Consider the following 19397-nt stretch of genomic DNA (forward strand, 5'->3'; position numbering starts at 1 on the left):
CGCCTTCAAAGTCATCAAAGTTAAACATTTATTTATGTATTATTATTAATATCATCCTCACCAAGTCGTGTTAATGTTGAAGCTACCATACATGAAAAAATAAGAAGAAGAAGTCTCCGGATTTCAATAGAGGGGATGCATCCCCTCTAATAAGAAGAAGTCTCCGGATTTCAATAGAGGGAATGACATAAATAACATAGCCCATTTTACATGGTTGAGGGGCCCTTAAATGACATAGGCCTACTGTACACTTACAACTGTAACTGTGTCGCAAGTTCGCAACTACTACTACTTTGTTTTTGTAGATGAAAGATGGTAGGTTAATAGGATAATGTGCTCACAATTGTTTTTCACAAAATACTACGTCTTAATTTTTAACATTCATTTTAGTTTTCTATGGCTTGTTGCAAGTCAGAGAAGTCAGAGTTCTTGCGCGCACCCAAGCCATGAGCTGCCGAATGACCTGATCCTGGAACGGTTTTAGGAGTGTCCTCTGTCGTGAGCACAGAAAACATTATGAAAGCGTGGTGGATTATGGGTAATGCTGTTCGAAATAACACAGAGGCCGTGTTTCATAATCATTGGTTACCTCTCAGAACTACAATCCCAGAAACTCTAGGAACGTTGACATTGGCAAAATATCTGTCGACGTGGGGAATGGTTCCACGCGCAAACAAATGTCTACGGATACAGCTGCAGGAATGCAGTGCACATAGTGATATTCATGTTGCTGACAGGGTATACATTTAGATTTCAGCATGTGGCTTAAACCTGAAGAAGTGCTTTTGAAAAATGCACTGAAGTTATGGGCAACCGTGAAATCCAATGATTATTTCATACTGCAGAGACGACGGGGATACGGTGAAGGAAGTGGCGGTTTGGCAGGTAATGCTACAGTATATGCTAACATCAGCGGCAAGCTAGTCAACAGCTGGATAGTCACTTAGCCACCCCTGGAAGTTGAGCAAATTGAATATAATGAAGCCATACCACTTGGTCGATAATGCAAAGTTAAATGTGACTGTTAACGTGATGACTCCGGGTTTTGTTCATGGAGTGTAACCTCCTGTTATATGTTTCTGGAACATCTATCATAGCTTGATCGAAAAAACAGGGACGTTCACGTTAAGTACCACATCTGCACAGGCTGCACTTGACCAGTAAACACGGGCGTTTGCTCTGACAGGTTCAGATTATCTAGATCTGCTGCGGGTCAAATAGAATAATGTGTTGGCTAACCTCAGTAACGTTATGTCCAAACATTCGTTTCATGTTAGTTGTCATCAGAGTCATGCTTGGTAGTAGTGCTAACAAGTGACACGATTTGTCAACAAGTAAATGACATGTCATGCGACCTTTGACTTCATTCGATTTCTGACTGTTAGAGAACTTGTGTCAGAGGCGGTTGATAAAGGTAACTAGACAATCTTTGCTTATGTCCTCTCTCTTCTTGAAAATGAAGTACAAACAGAAAGAACAAATAATGTTAATGATACGGGGGAAAAACATAGTGAAGGGGTTGATGAAGCCACAAAAAGATATAGGCTACTCTATCATGGGTTACATTGATTATTTCTAATCGCTATTAAGTGTCATTTAGTGCTCTCATGATCAGATGCATTATGGGATTGGGAACATGCCTTCAGAGACATTTCTTTTTCATTTCGGTGAACATTTCTGTGTGTATTATCTGTAAACGTGTGTTTTTGCCATGGCGTGGTGATTATTTTGGACATTGGCTGTACTCTGATACAAAGCATGACTGAGTTCCTCTTGCTCCAACTGTGAGGCAGAGCTATAATTGTTGTTAATGAGGGTCTTTGAAGGGAATGTTGCCCTTAATTGCTCTTCAAGCTGACAAAGTCAATGGCATCACCCGCTTACCCTTTCAGCTTGGTGTGGGCTACCCACTTGGCGTGTAGCAGCCTACATTTGGCTCTCTATCTAAAGCCCTAGATTTCTCTGAGTACTGTAATTTTTCATTCTTGGAAATCTGAAAACGGATACATAAATGTACTTGTTTCCATGTGGATTATTGTGCATCATATGATCTATCATTTTGATATCAATCAGTGAGCTGCACGGAATGGTCTAGGTCAAAACAGAGAAAATGGGCTTTCGTTTGACATTTAATCCTGACAGTTTGACTCCTGTCAATGAAGTTAGGAATGTGGCTCTGTATTTGATCATTTTCATCAGAATGTGTGTGCATTACATAGAATCTAAGTAGAGAGTCACCGGGGCCTTTATAAAGTGAAAGAATGTTATTGCTCATCTCCTTGGGTATAGTAACTTAGCGGTAATTTACTAGGCTGATCATCTCTGTTGGGCCTCTGTTTAGTTTGTGACGAGCTGATTCAATCACTTTCAATATAATTTGGATTAACAATTAGCCAACCGTAACCCCATTAGAATCCAATGGAATGTTTTCAGATCAGTCATGGCAGTAAATGTGTACTCCCTGTGCCGTCAGACAGAGCCAATGTGGGGAACCAATGCATGACATAAACAGCCTACAACCCTTTGTGCCCCGCGGACCCCTGCCTTGTACATTCCTGTCTGTGCTGGTCGGAGATATGACATTGCAATGTTTTTGAAGCGTGGAATAATTAATGAAGGGCACCTCTGGGCCTCGGTAATGTGACACACTTAGCTATGGCATCGCTGAGGCTGGAGGCTCAAATTGTTCGCATAAGCAGAATGGACCTGGTATGCTTCCCATCCCTTGTGTATCCAGCCTACCCTCTCATAACCCTCACAAAGGCAACACATTCAGCACAATATATATGACCAGTGTGCCATTGCTTCACTTCTGATAAAACCATTTGAAAGACACGTTTGTGTATTTTATTCAACATGTAAAACTTGCTGGATGGGAGGTGGTTACCTTCTAGTGATGTTCATTTGATTGATAGGACATAAGCTAGCACTAAATTGCAACCTTCACAATGATGTATTACTGATTAAAAATAGTGCCAGAATGTGTTTCCGCTGTCATGTGTATAGCCTACCCTTTTCACTTTCTCACACTCTGTCCTGGACTTCCCCCCCATTCTCATTTCCGACACTTCCCCTCAGCCTTTCTCTGTCCAGGACCAGCCCCAGACAGTTGGGCTCTGTGGTTTCAGCTGGATTAGTCAGATTTTGTTCCTTTTTGTAAGAAGGGAGTGGTTCTTGCCAGCTCTAATAAGAGAGGAGGCTAACACAGATGTTGGTAGTGAGTGATGACAAGATTCAAACAGTAAATAAATGGAGAAAGTAAGTAACACACTCTCAGAGTAGATCCTCCTTATACTCCCTCGCTAATGTGCTTGAGTGTTTGGACGTCTAGGTCTGTAGAGTACCTCGATATTTCTTTAAAGATGCTGTTAGCCATTCTGGATGACGTGACGTTTCTTGATATTTGAACAAAGCACCAAACAAAACACCACTAAACACCTCTTCCCTTACTTTCCCCAACCCCCTACCCCCTTTCGGGGACTAGCTGGAACAATTTGGTTATGGTTTTGAGGACAGGCTTGCTCCACTTCAAAATCATGGATTACAGAGCGAGGGCTATGTATTTAAACCATGTTTTTGTTTTACAGTATACTGCTCAAAATGGACAGCTGAATTTCTTACAGTACCTTTAATTACAAATGAAGCTGACATAACGACTGTAATGGATGGATAGACAGAACCGGGTTTGGGTATTTGAAACTCCCTCTCTCTTGTTAAATGTCAGCTTGATGAAATCTGGTTGTGGTTGTGTTGCCATGCAGGGCTCCTTGTGGGAACTCTGGATGCTGTGCTCGACTCTACGTCCAAGGTCGCACCCTTCCGCATCCTGCACCAGACCCCCGACTCGCAGGTCTACTGGATCATAGCATGTGGTGAGCAAGAGCCGGCCCTGTGTTAACTCTGCTCTGCTGCTGTTGTGGTATCTCACAGATGGCCTCACAGTTTAACAAACAAGCAAGCCATAAAGCATGTGGAGGATTACAATGATACCATCATTCTCATTCTTCATCATTCAATGTCAGTGTATATCGCACTTAAACACACCCTGATTAGTCAATATTTATACAGCATGAAAAGGGGACTTGGAAAACCTGCACATCTAGGTATACGCTATATCTGAAGAGAAGCTTTATTTACAACCTTTCCATATTCAGTGTACTGCTCAAAGTTTCATCCATTAAAAATGTAGTTATTCCTTGCCGCTGTCGCCTTAATGCTAATGCTAGAGCAATGTTTCTCAAACTGGAGGAGTGAACACATTGCAAGTGGGATTCGAGGTCACTAGCAAAATGCAACATTTGTAATGACCGTAATGATGATAATAATAATAATAATAGTTCTTATTACATATCTGTCAAACAACTTAGTTATGGTGGGGGCGAGGTCAAATGGGGAGGTTGTATACTGTAGAAGTCGTTATATACTGTAGTCGTTATAAAAAGATTGGAGTTATCGTTGTGCTGTTGGGTTGATGTGTGTTCTGGTGTGGCTGTCCACAGGCGCTTCTGAGGAGGAGATCACTCAGCACTGGGAGTGGCTGCAGCAGAACATCATGCGAACTCTCTCCGTGTTCGACTCCAGTGATGACATCACCAGCTTCGTCCAGGGCAAGATCAGAGTAAGCCTTCGCATTCCATTGAAAAAATGGCATTTGTATTTGTACTGATAGAACATAATAGATGTACATGATTTCACAGTGGGTTAAGGTGAATGTTTGGAAAGTCGATGTAAAGTCTACTGCGTGTAAAGAGTGGATAAGCTATCTTTGTCACACGCTTTGGTGACATGTCTGGGCAGTGCTGTGGGTGCCATCGGTCAGTGCTGTCATGTTTTGTGTGCGTAGGGTCTGATCGCTGAGGAGGGGAAAGTAAGCCTGGTGCAGGAGGAGGACCCAGAGAAGTTTCGTGAGGCGCTGCTCCGCTTCGAGTCCTGGTTTTCGCTGCCCGCCAAGGAGAAGCTGGTGACCTACTACTCGTGCAGCTACTGGAGAGGCCGCGTCCCATGCCAGGGCTGGCTCTACCTCAGCACCAACTTCCTCTGCTTCTACTCCTACCTGCTGGGCAATGAAGGTGAGAAGGAGGAGAGGGAGGACATAGCTGGGATTAGCCTAGAAATCTAGACGCACCCTAGCGGCCGCAAATGTAATTTGCTGCCAGGGTAGTCTAGCAACTCTCCGTTGGCTTGCGAGCTGGAAAAATTAAATTTCGATAAGGCCAATTACATCATGTATAGAGTCGGTAGGCGGGCTTAACATAATGATTGATGGCAGAGTTGCAACAGTTCGGCGTGAATTCCCTGCTACTTGAAAACGAAGAAGATGGATGTTGCTGTTGGCGAACAGCATGACACGAGTTAAGCTTTTTTTAAGTTGGCAAAAGTTTGAACTAGCCAACTAGCTCCGTTGGTGGGAAAACGCATGGGACTCAGTGCTGTCCTATTGCGTGCAGAGGGAATTTGAAAGACAATCGATTTTCCCGCCCCTCGTACTGAGCACTGCGAATGGTGAGTCCCCACACCCTACATCTTGATGTGGGTCTGGCTCGTCAGGCTAAGCTGGGACATGAATCTGGGTTCAGCATAGCAGGAAGGAAGCAAGAAGAAATTCAGAATTTTATGCAAAAAGTGCAGTTCAAACATTTCAGCTTACATTGGATTTTCCTCAAAAAGCATTGTTGTAGGCATACAACATTCAACCGTTGTTTTACTAATATGGGTCTGTGCTGGTGCCAAGAGAATGGAGGTCCTGATGGTGTCTGTTTGTCTGTCTTTCTGTATGATTGGCTTCTTTGCCCTTCAGTGAAGCTGGTGATCTCGTGGGTGGAGATCAGCCGGCTGGAGAAGACGTCCAGCGTGCTGCTGACTGAGAGCATCCGCGTGTGCTCGGGTGGAGAGGACCACTGCTTCTCCATGTTCCTCCACCTGCAGCAGACCTTCCTCCTGATGGAGCAGCTGGCCGACTACGCTGTCAGACGGCTCATCGACAAGGAGACGTTTCCGAGCGACCACATTCTTACCGATCCACTGCAAATTACCAAAAGGTGCAAAGCCAACATGCACATACAGGACATACATGTATGTGTGCATGTAGATTGTGAGGGTGCTTTATTAACACAGCTCATAGTGGCTTCATATTTCGTGAGTTTTTTCAACAACAAAAAATCCAGAACTACCTGTCCCTTTTGTATTTGTGGAGCTACTCTAGTCATTGAGCATCTGAAAAAAAATAACCTAACCATATTGATAACCTTAGTTAAACCTTGACTCCTGTAGTTTAACAAGACAACCATAGACAGCAGTCACAGTTCCTCTTAAGAACCGTGGTTCCACCTTTCTTCATTCGCTTCCAGGGGACTGGAGACTCACGCCAGGAACGAGGCCTTCCGGGCGTTCTTCCGCCTCCCGCGCGAGGAGAACCTCCTGGAGGTCTACGAGAGCTTCCTGTGGGTCCCCTTCAGTCACTTCAACACGCTGGGCAAGATCTGCGTATCAGAGAACTACCTCTGCTTCGCCAGCCAGGACGGCAGCAAGTGCCACCTTATCATTGCAATGCGAGAGGTGAGCCACACATTACCACAGCGTTGAGGAATTTTCAGCCTAGGTGGTTTGTGCCAGTGCCCTATCTGAAGGAGTATGAAACGTTTTCTGTTTGGGTGAATGTTTTCAGGTTCAGTCATGAATTTGTCAGGGAGTAAATGTCACAGCCATAGAATACTGTCAGTTGAGTGCAAAAATGTCTGTGTTTGTGTGTATTTCTGTGTGTTTGTGACAATTGTGGGCTTATGCTACATTTGTCTGCAATTAGTGTCTCATGGACTGTGTGCGTGTGTGTGTGTGTGTGTGTGTGTGTGCGCGTGCGCGTGCGCGTGCGTGTGCCTGTGCGTTGTTTCAGATTCTGAGTGTGGAGAAGCCTGACCGCAGTAGCCGGGCCCTGACCGTGTGTATGCGGGGGAAGCGAGCGCTGCGTTTTTCCGAGGTCCGTGACTTTGAGCGTCTGGCCGGCACCATCCGCAGACAGTGTGGGAACACTGCTAGTCCCCAGCACTCCGCCTCCAGCCAGGTCACTGCTCTCCCCACGCACGCATGCTTCTGTGACTTAGCTCGGTGTCATACAATCCTAGCGTATTACAGCAGTCTCTAGGAAATGGGTGGTTATGGAATGAAACATAAAATGAAGGCTATGCTAAATTTATTTCATTTACATTTATTTGGAAGAGAAAACATAAATTATCTGATTGTGACAGAAACATTTATTTTTGTAAAGAAGCAAACAGCATGTACCAGTTGCATGTTTAAAAAAGGAGAAGGAAATAACAAATGTATGGTTTGGAAACCCAATATGTATGAGTTCTAATCACATGTTTGAAACTGTGAGTCTTATTCAGTGAGGATATTGTGTGTCTGTGTGTGTGTGTGTGTGTGTGTGTGTGTGTGTGTGTGTGTGTGTGTGTGTGTGTGTGTGTGTGTGTATAGATGCTGCTGGAGTGTGGTGAGGATGAAGAAGGGCTGATGGTTGGCCAGAAGGACAGCAGTAAGACGGTCAGCACAGAGGCCCTAATGAATGTCTTCCATCCCCAGGATGCTGAAAACCTCGACCCGAAAATGGTATTTTGGATATCTATATACAGTAGTGTGTGTGTGTTTCCTTCTGCTTTTGGAGTGTGTTAGAAGGGCACACCGTCTCTGACACTTATTTGGAATGTACTTGAATGTGTCTTGCTGCATTTAGTTTCCCATCTGACTGTACGTATTCATTGCGTCTGTCAGCTGTGAGATCGCTCTGTTCGAAGGGCATGAGATAATTTGGGCTGTAATTGCTGTGATTGACAGCTGAAAGAGAAGATGAAGGAGCAGTCTTGGCAGATCCACTTTGCGGAGTACGGACGTGGAACCAGCATGTTTTGCACAAAGAAAACCAGAGACCTTATTGTGCGGGGAGTACCAGAGTCACTACGAGGAGAGCTGTGGATGCTGTTCTCAGGTACAGCATGTGTGTGGAGAAAGATTGTGTCTCTACTTTCTACATCATTAGGTTTTCAATGTGGAATTACATGTGTGTTTGTTTCTCTCTCTGTGTGCGTGTGCGTGTGCGTGTGCGTGTGTGTGTTTGTGTGTATGTGCCATAGGAGCAGTAAATGACATGGCGACCCACCCTGGCCATTACTCTGAGCTGGTGGAGGCGTCCCTGGGCACCAGCTCTCTGGCCACTGATGAGATTGAGCGTGACCTTCACCGCTCTCTGCCTGACCACCCAGCATTCCAGAGCGACACCGGCATATCAGCCCTACGGAGGGTCCTCACGGCGTACGCCTACCGAAACCCCAAGATAGGCTACTGCCAGGTACAGACATATGTGCAGATGGACAGTCATTGACTAAACTTTATCTTTAACTTCTGTGTCTGGAAAGAGACTCCTATGGCACAACAACCCCCAACAACTCTCTCTCTCTCTGTCTCTCTCTCTCTCTCTGTCTCTCTCTCTCTGTCTGACTGTCTCTCTCTGTCTCTGTCTCTGTCTCTCTCTCTCTCTTTCTCTGCTCCTATATGCAGGCTATGAATATCCTAGCATCTGTGTTACTGTTGTATGCCAAGGAGGAAGAAGCCTTCTGGTTACTGGTTGCTGTATGTGAACGGATGCTTCCAGACTATTTCAACCGCAGGATCATTGGTAAGACATACAAAATCTATAACATACACACATTCTCTACATGCAGTTATTCGAAGTGCATTTGAATATTTTGAGGCTGACAGATTAATCGATATTTGAACAAAATCGTAATTTGAACTAATACAGTTAGCAATGATTGTGCTGCTCGCGACTGGGAGTATTTTGCCACTTCCTGGGGCAACATGATGAACATGTACCACCACGTTCAAAAACCCCATAGACGGCAGCACAATGAATGTACAGCAAAAAATTTTTTTTAACAACTGAACAGAAGCTTGACTTTCAAAAATGATATTGCAAATTAAATCACAACGAATATAGATATTTTCCCCAAATTGATCAGCCTTATTTTGAAGAGTTGTCATTATTTTTCTTTCTTGTAGGCGCACTGGTTGACCAGGCCGTCTTTGAGGACCTGATCCGAGAGCACCTGTCCCAGCTGACGGAGCATATGACGGATCTGACGTTCCTGTCGTCGGTTTCGCTGTCCTGGTTCCTGACACTCTTCATCAGCGTGCTGCCCATCGAGAGTGCGGTCAACGTGGTCGACTGCTTCTTCTTTGACGGCATCAAGGCCATCCTGCAGCTGGGACTGGCCACCCTCGACTATAACATGGAAGCTCTGCTCTGCTGCAACGACGACACAGAGGCCGTCACCATCCTCAGCAGGTGAGCTTCAGTAGACTGACCACCCCCCCACACACACACACACACACCAGTGTTCTAAGTTTTTTTTATCCTTGGTTGATATCATCTTGTTATCTTATCTTCGGCTGATTTATGCTGATGACTATTTTATTTCTTTAAAGTTTATCAACTTCAAGTCAACGTTTTCCGTGTGTCCTTTTGGCGGAGGCAGGTTTTTTGACAGTGTGGCTAATAAAGACAGTCCCCTGCCTGCCACTGTCCAGCAGGCCCCAGTGGGCAGCAACAACAGAGCGGCTCAGAGAGTGGACATCAGTGACCTCATCAGGGAAGCATATGAGGTAAACGCCCCCAACTACTCTCTCATTCTACTACAGAAATAGAAAAGGCACCTTTTTAAAGTCAAACCTACACTTACTGTACACACATAACACATAGATTTTTGCTGACTAATATTTTTTTTAGAAATATGGAGATATCAAATCCGAGGAAGTCGAGAGTATGAGGAGGAGGAACAAGCTGTACGTAATCCAAACGCTAGAGGACACAACCAGACAGAATGCGGTATGTTCAGCTTACACACTCGTTTTTTAAGACACAGTAAACAGCCAGGGGTAAGAAAATGTGTTAGTTAGACTTGTGGTGAAATGCAAAGCCATTCTGGATATATTTAAAGTACCGTTGTAGGTTGTAATGGCCATTCATGTGTGTAAGATCTCAACTTTACTCTCCTTTGTAGTGCTATGTATTGTGTGTTGTGTGTTGTTTTACTTATCAATTTTATCTGGTTGGCGCATTTCCAAGTTTAACACTGCGTTTTGCCTTTTACTTCAAGCATAATTGTTTGTGTTGTTTTCTTGATTTGTATTGGGTGTGTATTGGTGTGAAAAACTTGTCTGATCTTTGTTTGTGTGCAGGTCAGGGTGGTGGCCCAGGAGGTCAAGTTCAGCGCTTCACACATGGATGAGCTGTATGTGCTGTTCAAGGTGGGTCAGTGGCGGAGTGTCCACTCTCAGCTCCCTCCGTCTCTCCCTGTAGAGAACACACGTCCCAATTAGCTGTCAACATTGAGCATTGAAAATAAGGGAGATTTCCCGGGTTTCTCACCCAAAATTACGGGAAAATGTCAACATCCGATGGTAGAACTAATGTTATGAGATTGTGAAAATACGGGATATTTTACAGGAAAATATTAAAACGGGAAGACAGCGGGAAACGAGTTAAAATACGTGAGAAACCCGGAAAAAAAAGGGAGGGTTGACAGCTATGACATCCCCATTAGCTGAAACCGCTCTGCCCTGTCTAGGGCATGAGGGCACAACGAAAGAGAAAGCAACTCCTCTCACAGACCATTAGTTTTATTCAGTGAAATTAATTTTCAAAAAGGCTGCAGTGGCTTCAGAGTGACTCTCGGCCCAGTACACTCAATAAACAAAGACCTCTGAAACAATTTGCTGCCAGGGCTAGTCTAGCAACTCTCCGTTTGCTTGTGAGCTCCAGAAATCGAAACTTAATCAGGCCATTGAAATCGTGTATAGAGTCGTTTGGTGGGCTTAACATAATGATTGATGGCAGAGTTGCAACGGTTCGGCTTGAATTCCCTGCTAGTTGAAAACAAATATCCTATTGCGTCCTATTGCGTGCAGAGGGAATTTGAAAGACAACTGATTATCCCGCCCCTCGGACTGAGCACTGCGAACGGTGAGTGCCCAGACCCTACATTTTAATGTGGGTCTGGCTCGCCAGGCTAACAATGGTGTACAATGAAGTGTGAAAGTCTAAAGGCCGTGGAGCTGTACAATGGCCCAGTGAGTGAGTTAGCTCTCCACTCAAAATGGAAGTTGTTGTTTGAAGAGTGGTGCTTTAAGCAGGGCGAGTGGAGATGGACCAGACAGAAGCAGAGCTACACAGCACAAATAGCACAGCAGCTGAATCATACAGTACTGAAGGAATGCACTGTGCGGCTTTTTTAACGCGAAGAAAGGCTGCTTTCACTTAGCTTGAGAAGGTTCACTGAAGTTGTTGAATGGAGTGATTACTAGTGGTTTAAAGAGATGGTTAGTGTGTCTGTCCAATCAGCGGTGGACCTTGTCTCCAGCGTGCACCTACCTTTTCTGGAATGTTGTTGTGTCTGGTGCTTTGTGGTTGTGGTTTCAGTTTAGCTTTTGTCTTTTTAGATTTGACATTGTGATTCTCTGTTCGCCATTTTGGTTTGTGATTTGTGTAGTTGTATCTCCCATTTGTTGTTGTGTTTTGGACTTCAGAGTCACCGTAGGGAGGCCTTTACATAAGGCAATGGTGATGCAGCACACTTTAAATAATTGAACAGTGGAACGAAGACACATGACTACTTGGTTTTACAGTGAAACTGCCTCAGCCCTAACTCCTAGAATAAGGGTTGAAATACAACAGCGTTAAACCAATCACAAGCAGTTTCTCCTTAACTTTGTGTCTTGCACTTTGTTCTAGGGTGATGTACTATTCTAAAGTGCTTCACATCATTTGGAGCAGAAATGGCTTGTGCTTTCTCTGATGTGTTGACCCCTCACAGTTCTTTTTGTTTTGCGTTTGGGTTTATTTATTTATTATTTCTTTCTTTCCACAGAGGCAGCACTTCCTGAGCTGCTACTGGACGGTGAGCAGCCCAGCGCTGCAGCACCATGACCCGAGCCTGCCCTACCTGGAGCAGTACCAGCTGGGCCGAGCCCAGTTCACCAGCCTGTTCCTGCTGCTGCAGCCCTGGAGCCCCGGCGCCTACACGCACACGCTCGCCCGCTGGACCTTCCGCCTGCTCGACGACAACAACGATGGCCTCGTCAACTTCCGCGAGTTCTGCCGAGCCCTGGGTAAGGTCGGCCAACGCGTCTTTTATCTTTCGTTCTTTTTTTTTTTTGCCAATACACTGATAGGAAAGAAAGGACAAATCAGGCCTTAATCAACGGTCAGATTCAGTGAGGATTCAACCCACAAATGTGTGTGTTTCTTTCCCTGTACAGATATACTCTACAGTGGTTCCTTCACAGAGAAGCTGAAATTCCTCTTCAAGATGCATCTGCCACCAGGTATGTGTAAACATGGGGGGGGGGTGCCTAGGGATGCTGTGTAAATGTCACAGACATGTTATCTCTCTGAACTGGCTTTCTGATGCATGTCTCAGTAATTAAGCTTGTAGAAAGGTTCTTCTGACATGCTCTACCAGCCACTCTTCTGGGTCTCTCTCTCTCTTTCTTTCCCTTTCTTTTTCTCTCTCTATTTCTCTCTCTCTCTCTCTCACTGCCTAACTTGTCTGTGGGGTTTATTAACACCTTTCCTTGTCTCTCGCATGCGGTGGGTGGCTATGTGTGTCTCAGTAGCTCCTGTTCTCTTTAGCCTTCACAGACAGTGATGTCTCTAAAGCCTGCCAGCCTTCTCAGTCTGTCCCACTGGACGAAGAGCTCCCTAACTTCACCCGCCTGACTGGTCAGCTCGCCCTCTTCTCTTCTTTTCTGTTCGCTCATGTTCTCTTCTGTTCTCGTCACCCCACTTAGATTAAGTCAGCCTTGTAACCCTTTTCAGCTTTTTCTAGACGCATCTATTATTAGCGTGAGATGGAGGCTTGTGTGTGTGTGTGTGTGTGTGTGTGTGTCTAAGTGTCTAAGAATGCATTGGAGTGTGCTCTCACATTCATGTATGCTTCTGTGCTTTTCATACATGCGTGCATTTGTGTGTGTGTGTTATATAGAGTTCATTTCATTTAAGGCATACATGCATGTCTGCTTTTGTATTTTTCATGTGTGGCGGGTGTGTGTGTGTGTGTGTGTGTGGGGGGGGGGGGGTGGGGGGTGTAGGTGTAGGTGTTTTGAGGTATTTGTACGCTGCCTGTTTATAACTAGAGCATTGCACAACACCGTGCTGTGTCCCTTGCTTACATCAGAACGAGGCCAGTCAAGTCCTTATCGCTGTCCTCTCCTGATCTCCTTACAGTGTGCTCTCCGGACAGTCCTGACGATGGAGTGATAAGGAAAAGCCCAGAGAAGGGTAAACCATTTCACCCTGCCTCACTTAACACACTGCTGCATAATGTTTTCCTCTTAAACTGTAATTTATGCCTTGTGTGTATCGATAATTGTAAACTTGGTATGACCCGCTGAAAAATCTCCTATGGTATGGAATCGAGTCAGGATTTGAATTGAGCCCAGTTATGCACCTGTTTATGTGCTTTATTAAAACGTTTGCTTGTATGTTACTTTGCAGGTTGCGTCATGTTTGCACCAGCAGACCTTTTGTACGATTAGGCCTTAAGGAGCTTGCACACTGCTCCAACAAACGCCAACAAACTCCAACAAACACCAACATGTTGGGTCAGTGTGGGACGGTCGTCTGTGTTTGTTGGCGTTTGTTGGATGGAGTCGTTAAGAGTTTGACATGACAGTTGGTTTTATGAACATTCTAAAGACTACCACCAACAGCTGGTAGCTTTAGGATGTTGGAGTTTGTTGGTATTTGTTGGAGCAGTGTGCAAGCTCCTTAAAGGGTCATTCACACCAAGAACGATAACGATAACCATAACGATAAAAGCGTTCACACTGAACAACGATAAACAAAGTCTCTCCTTGTGTAAATTAATGTGACGGCTAAAATTTGATGGGTTCTGATTGGTTATTAGCTTTTTATCGTTGAGTTAGTGATTCCCAACGATATCGTTCTTCATGTCGTTATAGTTATAGTTTATGTGTGAACGTCGTCATTCATATTAACAAGAACGATATTTGTTTATAGTTATCATTATCGTTATCGTTATCGCTATCGCTTTTGGTGTGAATGACCCTTAAGTGTCTTAACGGTGTCTTGTCCTGTTCAGGCCGCGGGAAGGTGGACCTGCAGGCTTATCTGAAGCAGTGGCAAGATGAGATCCAGAGGAAGGAGGAGAGCATTAAAGACTTGCCCAGAATTGATCAGGTACACATTGTTTTACTTACTGAAAGATTGCAAGTCTTCTGTATCTTAGAAGTGTCTTTATTTCAGTGACCAAAGGCATTATCTCGAGGTGTGTTCAAATTTGCAAACCAAGACAAATGTTTGAAAACACTTGCAAACAGTTTGAGGAGGTAGTTCTCTGAGCATACATGAATACTGGATAGAGGATTGCCGTGGAAATAGAATAATTTGTAATATTTACATCCGTTCAAATTTAACTGTGTCCGACTCGAGCGTTCGCCTCTGTTCAGAGAATGTGAATGTGAATGCCCCTCTGGTGTGTCTGTTTGCGGTGCGCCCTCAGGCCCAGTTTATCCAGCTGTCTAAGACTCTGTACAGCCTGTTCCATGGCGACCCGGAGGAGGAGGCGCTGTTCCGCGCCGTGGCCCGAGTCACCAGCCTGCTGCTCCGCATGGAGGAGGTGGGCCGCCGGCTGCAGGAGGACTTGGCACCCTCCCAGACCTCCTCCACCAGCCCACAGTCCCCCAGCCCCAGCAAGACCCCTAGCAGTGCACCGCCGCCGCAAACCGCCAGCCCTGTAGAGGGCGCTGTCGAGCAGCTACAGACCCTCCAGGTAGACCAGGACCCGTCCAGCCCTGGGCAAGTCACCTCGGACGGGGGAGCCCCCTCCTCTCCCGACGGAACCTCGGACCCCCCCTCATCCAGCACCATGGAAACAGAGCCGGCCAACACGCCCTCGGAGCACACGGCGCCACCCAGCCCGCAGGCCATGGACTGGTCCTTCTCCTTCGAGCAGGTCCTGGCGTCGCTCCTCAACGAGCCTGTCCTGGTGCGCTTCTTCGAGAAGCCCGTGGACGTCCAGCGCCACCTGGACCGGGCCAAGAGAGACCAGCTGAAAGCACAGATCAACAAGTAAGGATCCGGCACAGACGAAGCTTCTAACTGCCCCACCTGAAAGCCATACACATGACACTCCAGCCTCAGCATTTTGGTTCCTTTTGTTCCCTTTAGCCTGGGAATGGTCGCTGTGCCCAGCTTTATTCTCTGGTAGAGAGGCATTGACATGATTAGGGGTTTTATTTTCCCCCAATGACTAAAAAAGAGAATAAGAATTTAACAGTCATTGGTTTTTCATTACGTCGTGTCTTGTTGAGTACTCGTAGAATGACACCAGCCGGATTCATAACTCTGCCTCTATGTCAGTTAGCCTTAATACTCACTGCAAAGCACATGAATACACTAAAATACACACATTCACACACATATGTACAAACATTAAAACATTATCATGCTTTACATACTCTGTAGATACATACATACATACATACATACATACTTTGCCTCAACATCAACCTTGAACTGACCTAAACCTACTGTAAGCCCGTGTAAAGAGGGCTTGTTGTAGATGTGTCATATGTAGGTGGTGGTCGTACTGACTCTTAGGGTCTATGGTAAGTTCCTCGTCACATGATCCCTTGGTTTCGGTCATTCTTTGGTCAATAGTGACATTTCTTCAGGATTAAATCTTAGCATCACCGATCAGGTATGTATTGTTTAGTACAATAAGGGATTATTATGTGCTGTGTGTGTGTGTGTGATCTACAGTAAGGTTAGATGTAAATATGTGTCAATAAGGTGCTGAGTTTCTGGTTTGTTTGTTATGTTATGTTTTGTTTTGATTTGTTTTGTGTTCTGCTGTTTTGTTTACTTGTTGGCTCTGTGGCATGGGATGGTGCATGAGCATGCAAAAGGGAAAGGTCTGATTGGCCCGCTGTCATTGGACCAATCCTCTAAGTTGCCATCAGAGGCGCCGTAAACACCTTATCGGAACTCTATTATGAAAACCTGAATGCATTTACGTACATTCTTGTTAATATATTTTAATTGTATTTTATTGCGTATTGACATTGCATTCAGATGAGTGTACCTTATTTCTGTTATGTTTTTATTTGTCAGACTATAGCTTTAATGTTGATGAAAATCATTTATTTTGTTGCTAAGTGTGACCATGCGCATATGCTCATATGGGGCTGCTATAGAGTCTGCATGAGTTCAAAGGGAGTTTTGACTCTGAGTCATTATCAAAAATTATATTCCACAGTGCTTCCAATGGAGCTTGGCTCTAAGAGGACCAACTGCAAAAGTCACTCAATGCATTAAGCCATAGATGGAGTCCAGATAAAAAGACTCTCAATCAATTATTAAAGTTATAAGATGTTACAGAGATGTCTATGATATGAAGATAGATCTAATGTGGATTAATATGTAGAAATGTGTAGTTTCCATTTATTTATATGAAAATATAAAGCAGAGCCACTGAAGTTGGATCAAAGAATGCTGTTAATTGCGATTTTTTTTTTTTTTTATTATTATTTTTTTTTAAATTAGGAAATAGACTACATGTTTTTCTAATTGAAAGGAGAACTTGAAATATGCTTTAGTGCATTACTAATACTGTTTGTATGGGGAGACCACTTACACATGTTTAGTGTAATGAACAAGTCCTTTCCTAGTGGACTGAAGGGGACATTTGATCAGATGTCCCTTTAAAATCACAAGAACAAAGTATTGTGGTAAAAACCTGATGAAGCTGTCACTTGAAAATGAAGCATTTAATTTGCGAAGGACCGTAAGATTTCTGTGGTCTTCACGATGGCTATACGGACAACACCCCACAGACTTTTGACTTAATTCAGACGTACGTGGAATATGTACTGTATATGTGTTGATAATGACACATAATTTGAAACATTCTCGTGTTTTTTTTTCTCATCAATCTGCTGTCAACATGTTTTGATTTACAGGTGCCAATTTCAGTCAACTTATCTGTGCAATGATTGTAAAATATCTGCAGACTTTGTTAAATATGTCTTAAAGGTGTTGAAATGTATCTGTTTGTGCCTATCACAGAAGTCACTTTATGTAGATGTCTCTTGTCTCTTATAAGGAAATAAATAAATACCGTCCTAAAATCATGGATTAAATTATTTCTCATATCACATAGACACTTGCATAGAGGACATATGAATAGAAGATGGGAATTTGTTCATTTCTAAGTGCGTTACCTCCACATCAGGGCTGTAGTGGAGGCTAAACGCCTCTGACATTTCAGAAATAGAGTTTATCCACCTTTTATTAGAGTTTATCCACCTCTCAAAAGAGTTTATTCACCAATTGCAACTTTTAACATTCAAAAATCACACTGTATTATCCACATTCACATGTACAATCATCAACACTAGGAACCATTTCATACCACCATCATTAAACATATTCTGAATGCCTTTTCAAATAATCCGATACCGCATGGCACAGTTCACCTCACGAGATCACAGAATTCATAGTTTACCCACCTCTTATTTTACCACTACACCCCTGCTTCACATACCACACTAAGCCTATAGTAGCAGGAGCCACAGGGTAGAGCTAGGATGGGAGGTCACCAGTAGAGGGCAGTGTCCCCCCATATCCTCCGTAGATGCCACTCTAGGCCAGCTCTGCATCCTCCTAACATAAACTGACCATCTGATGTACTCAGTTGCTCTCAAGCCATGATGGGTGGAGCCAGTGACAAACTATAAACATTGTGTGATGGACACTGAAATCCCCAGTGAAAAGAAGGCATGTGGGTATCGGAATGTGGTGAATAAAATTAATGTTTACCCTGAGCCTGCTGGCACCGGCGTCGTCCACTACTTTAGTTCTGAGCTTCATACATCTGTTAGTCATTTGTAAATCAGTCCAATAAAATGTATTAGAAATAAGTAAGCACTTTTTAATAGCAGTCAGCACGGCAGAACACACTGCTGTAATTATGCTATACATTCTTCAACTTTGCCTTCAGGGGCCAAGTATATGGACACACACACACACACACACACACAGATCAAGTGGGTTTATGTGTAATGTTCTGCAAACAAAAAAATGTTTACTGCTTTTGGAAGTTTCAGTATGTTGCCTTACTCTGAGACCACAGCTCAATTTACTTTGTTTTCTACTTAGTAAAAGTCAGAGTGGTTTTGGTAGACATGTATACGTAGTACATGTCAGAATTGACTATATGCTGCATCATATATTGGGAATTCTGATAGTTGTGTATTGATGCTCTAATGTAGAAAATCAAGTTAACTAACTGTATGTGCTTTAGTCCTTTTGATATTCATCAACATCTTGAAATAAGTGACCCAAATATCTGTGCTTAAATGTTTACCCATGTTTGTTGTTTTTCCAAAAGTTTTTTTTTTGTCTGTGTGTGTGTGTGTGTGTGAGGATTGTTTGAAGTGCTAAAACAAGCCATTTTTATATTTGTAACATGCTGTTTAGGCTCCTGTGGGCAGAATAACTGCAGAACCTTAGTAGGGCCTCCAGTCCATTTTCCCCTCCCCTCCTCTCCACCTCCCGAAAAACACTCTCTTCCATCCTCTGCAAGTGTTTGATCTTACAGTTATGTCTGTTGAGCACATGATAACACAAGCAATAAATCCCTCTGACGGTCCAACAATTCAGAGAACTGAATTTCACAGTATCAGGAAGACAAATGACCAAAACAGCATGGACTATGCATCTTTAAAACTGGCATTTCTCTTAGTATTCAGGATAACCCCTTGTCTGTTACTAGCAACTGTAAGTGTTGCAATGAGACGTAAATGACTCCATGTTAAGTACTTCCTCATGGGTATTCTCCTTCTTTATCCATTGTTTCCTCGAGGCTGTTACGAGCTCCACATGTTGCCACAACCACCCAGCCTTCTTCAGACTCTTCAGCTCTTCAGATGCTTTAAGTGCTAGGAAATCAAGGCTGACGTGCAGACTGCAAACAGTATGACCTTATCAGAGTGCATGACCTTAAATACAGTTTTGAATCTGGTAAGCTACTTATCATGGTGGGTCAAGGTCAGATTATTTTATCCGTTTATGAAATATTCCTCTCTTATATTTGTCAACTTCATTATCATATTTCATACTGTACATAGATGCACCATTGCATGTACAATACATGCGATTCCTTGATATTGCTGTTTACTGTTTTACCATTGCTTGCAATCATTATGATCATTGCTATAAATCAACCCTTCCTCAGACATGCCACATTCTTCAGATGAATTCTACAGCTCATGTCCTTGGCACTCTTTTCTGAGCTTTGAGTTGCATGGTGTCTTAAGGCTCTCTG

At 43.9% G+C, this 19397-nt stretch overlaps 1 protein-coding gene across 2 annotated transcripts; it reads left to right on the top strand.

The window, feature by feature from the left end:
• Window positions 1–652: 652 nt before the first annotated feature.
• tbc1d8b (TBC1 domain family member 8B) lies at window positions 653–17199 on the top strand. Of its 2 annotated transcripts, XM_042093882.1 has the most exons (21): window positions 653–885; window positions 3762–3872; window positions 4500–4618; window positions 4844–5069; window positions 5798–6038; window positions 6348–6555; window positions 6890–7057; window positions 7471–7602; window positions 7828–7978; window positions 8124–8338; window positions 8548–8665; window positions 9049–9334; window positions 9525–9651; window positions 9776–9874; window positions 10228–10296; window positions 11916–12156; window positions 12307–12372; window positions 12680–12769; window positions 13274–13327; window positions 14151–14248; window positions 14571–17199. In XM_042093882.1, the coding sequence occupies exons 1-21, from the start codon at window positions 759–761 to the stop codon at window positions 15141–15143; spliced, it is 3519 nt and encodes a 1172-aa protein (XP_041949816.1). In that variant the 5' UTR covers window positions 653–758; the 3' UTR covers window positions 15144–17199. The 2 variants fall into 2 exon arrangements, with proteins under 2 accessions (XP_041949816.1, XP_041949817.1); XM_042093883.1 differs by lacking the exon at window positions 12680–12769.
• Window positions 17200–19397: the final 2198 nt, after the last annotated feature.

This window comes from Alosa sapidissima, chromosome 5 (genome assembly GCF_018492685.1).
Source record: "Alosa sapidissima isolate fAloSap1 chromosome 5, fAloSap1.pri, whole genome shotgun sequence".
Lineage (NCBI taxonomy): Eukaryota > Metazoa > Chordata > Actinopteri > Clupeiformes > Clupeidae > Alosa > Alosa sapidissima.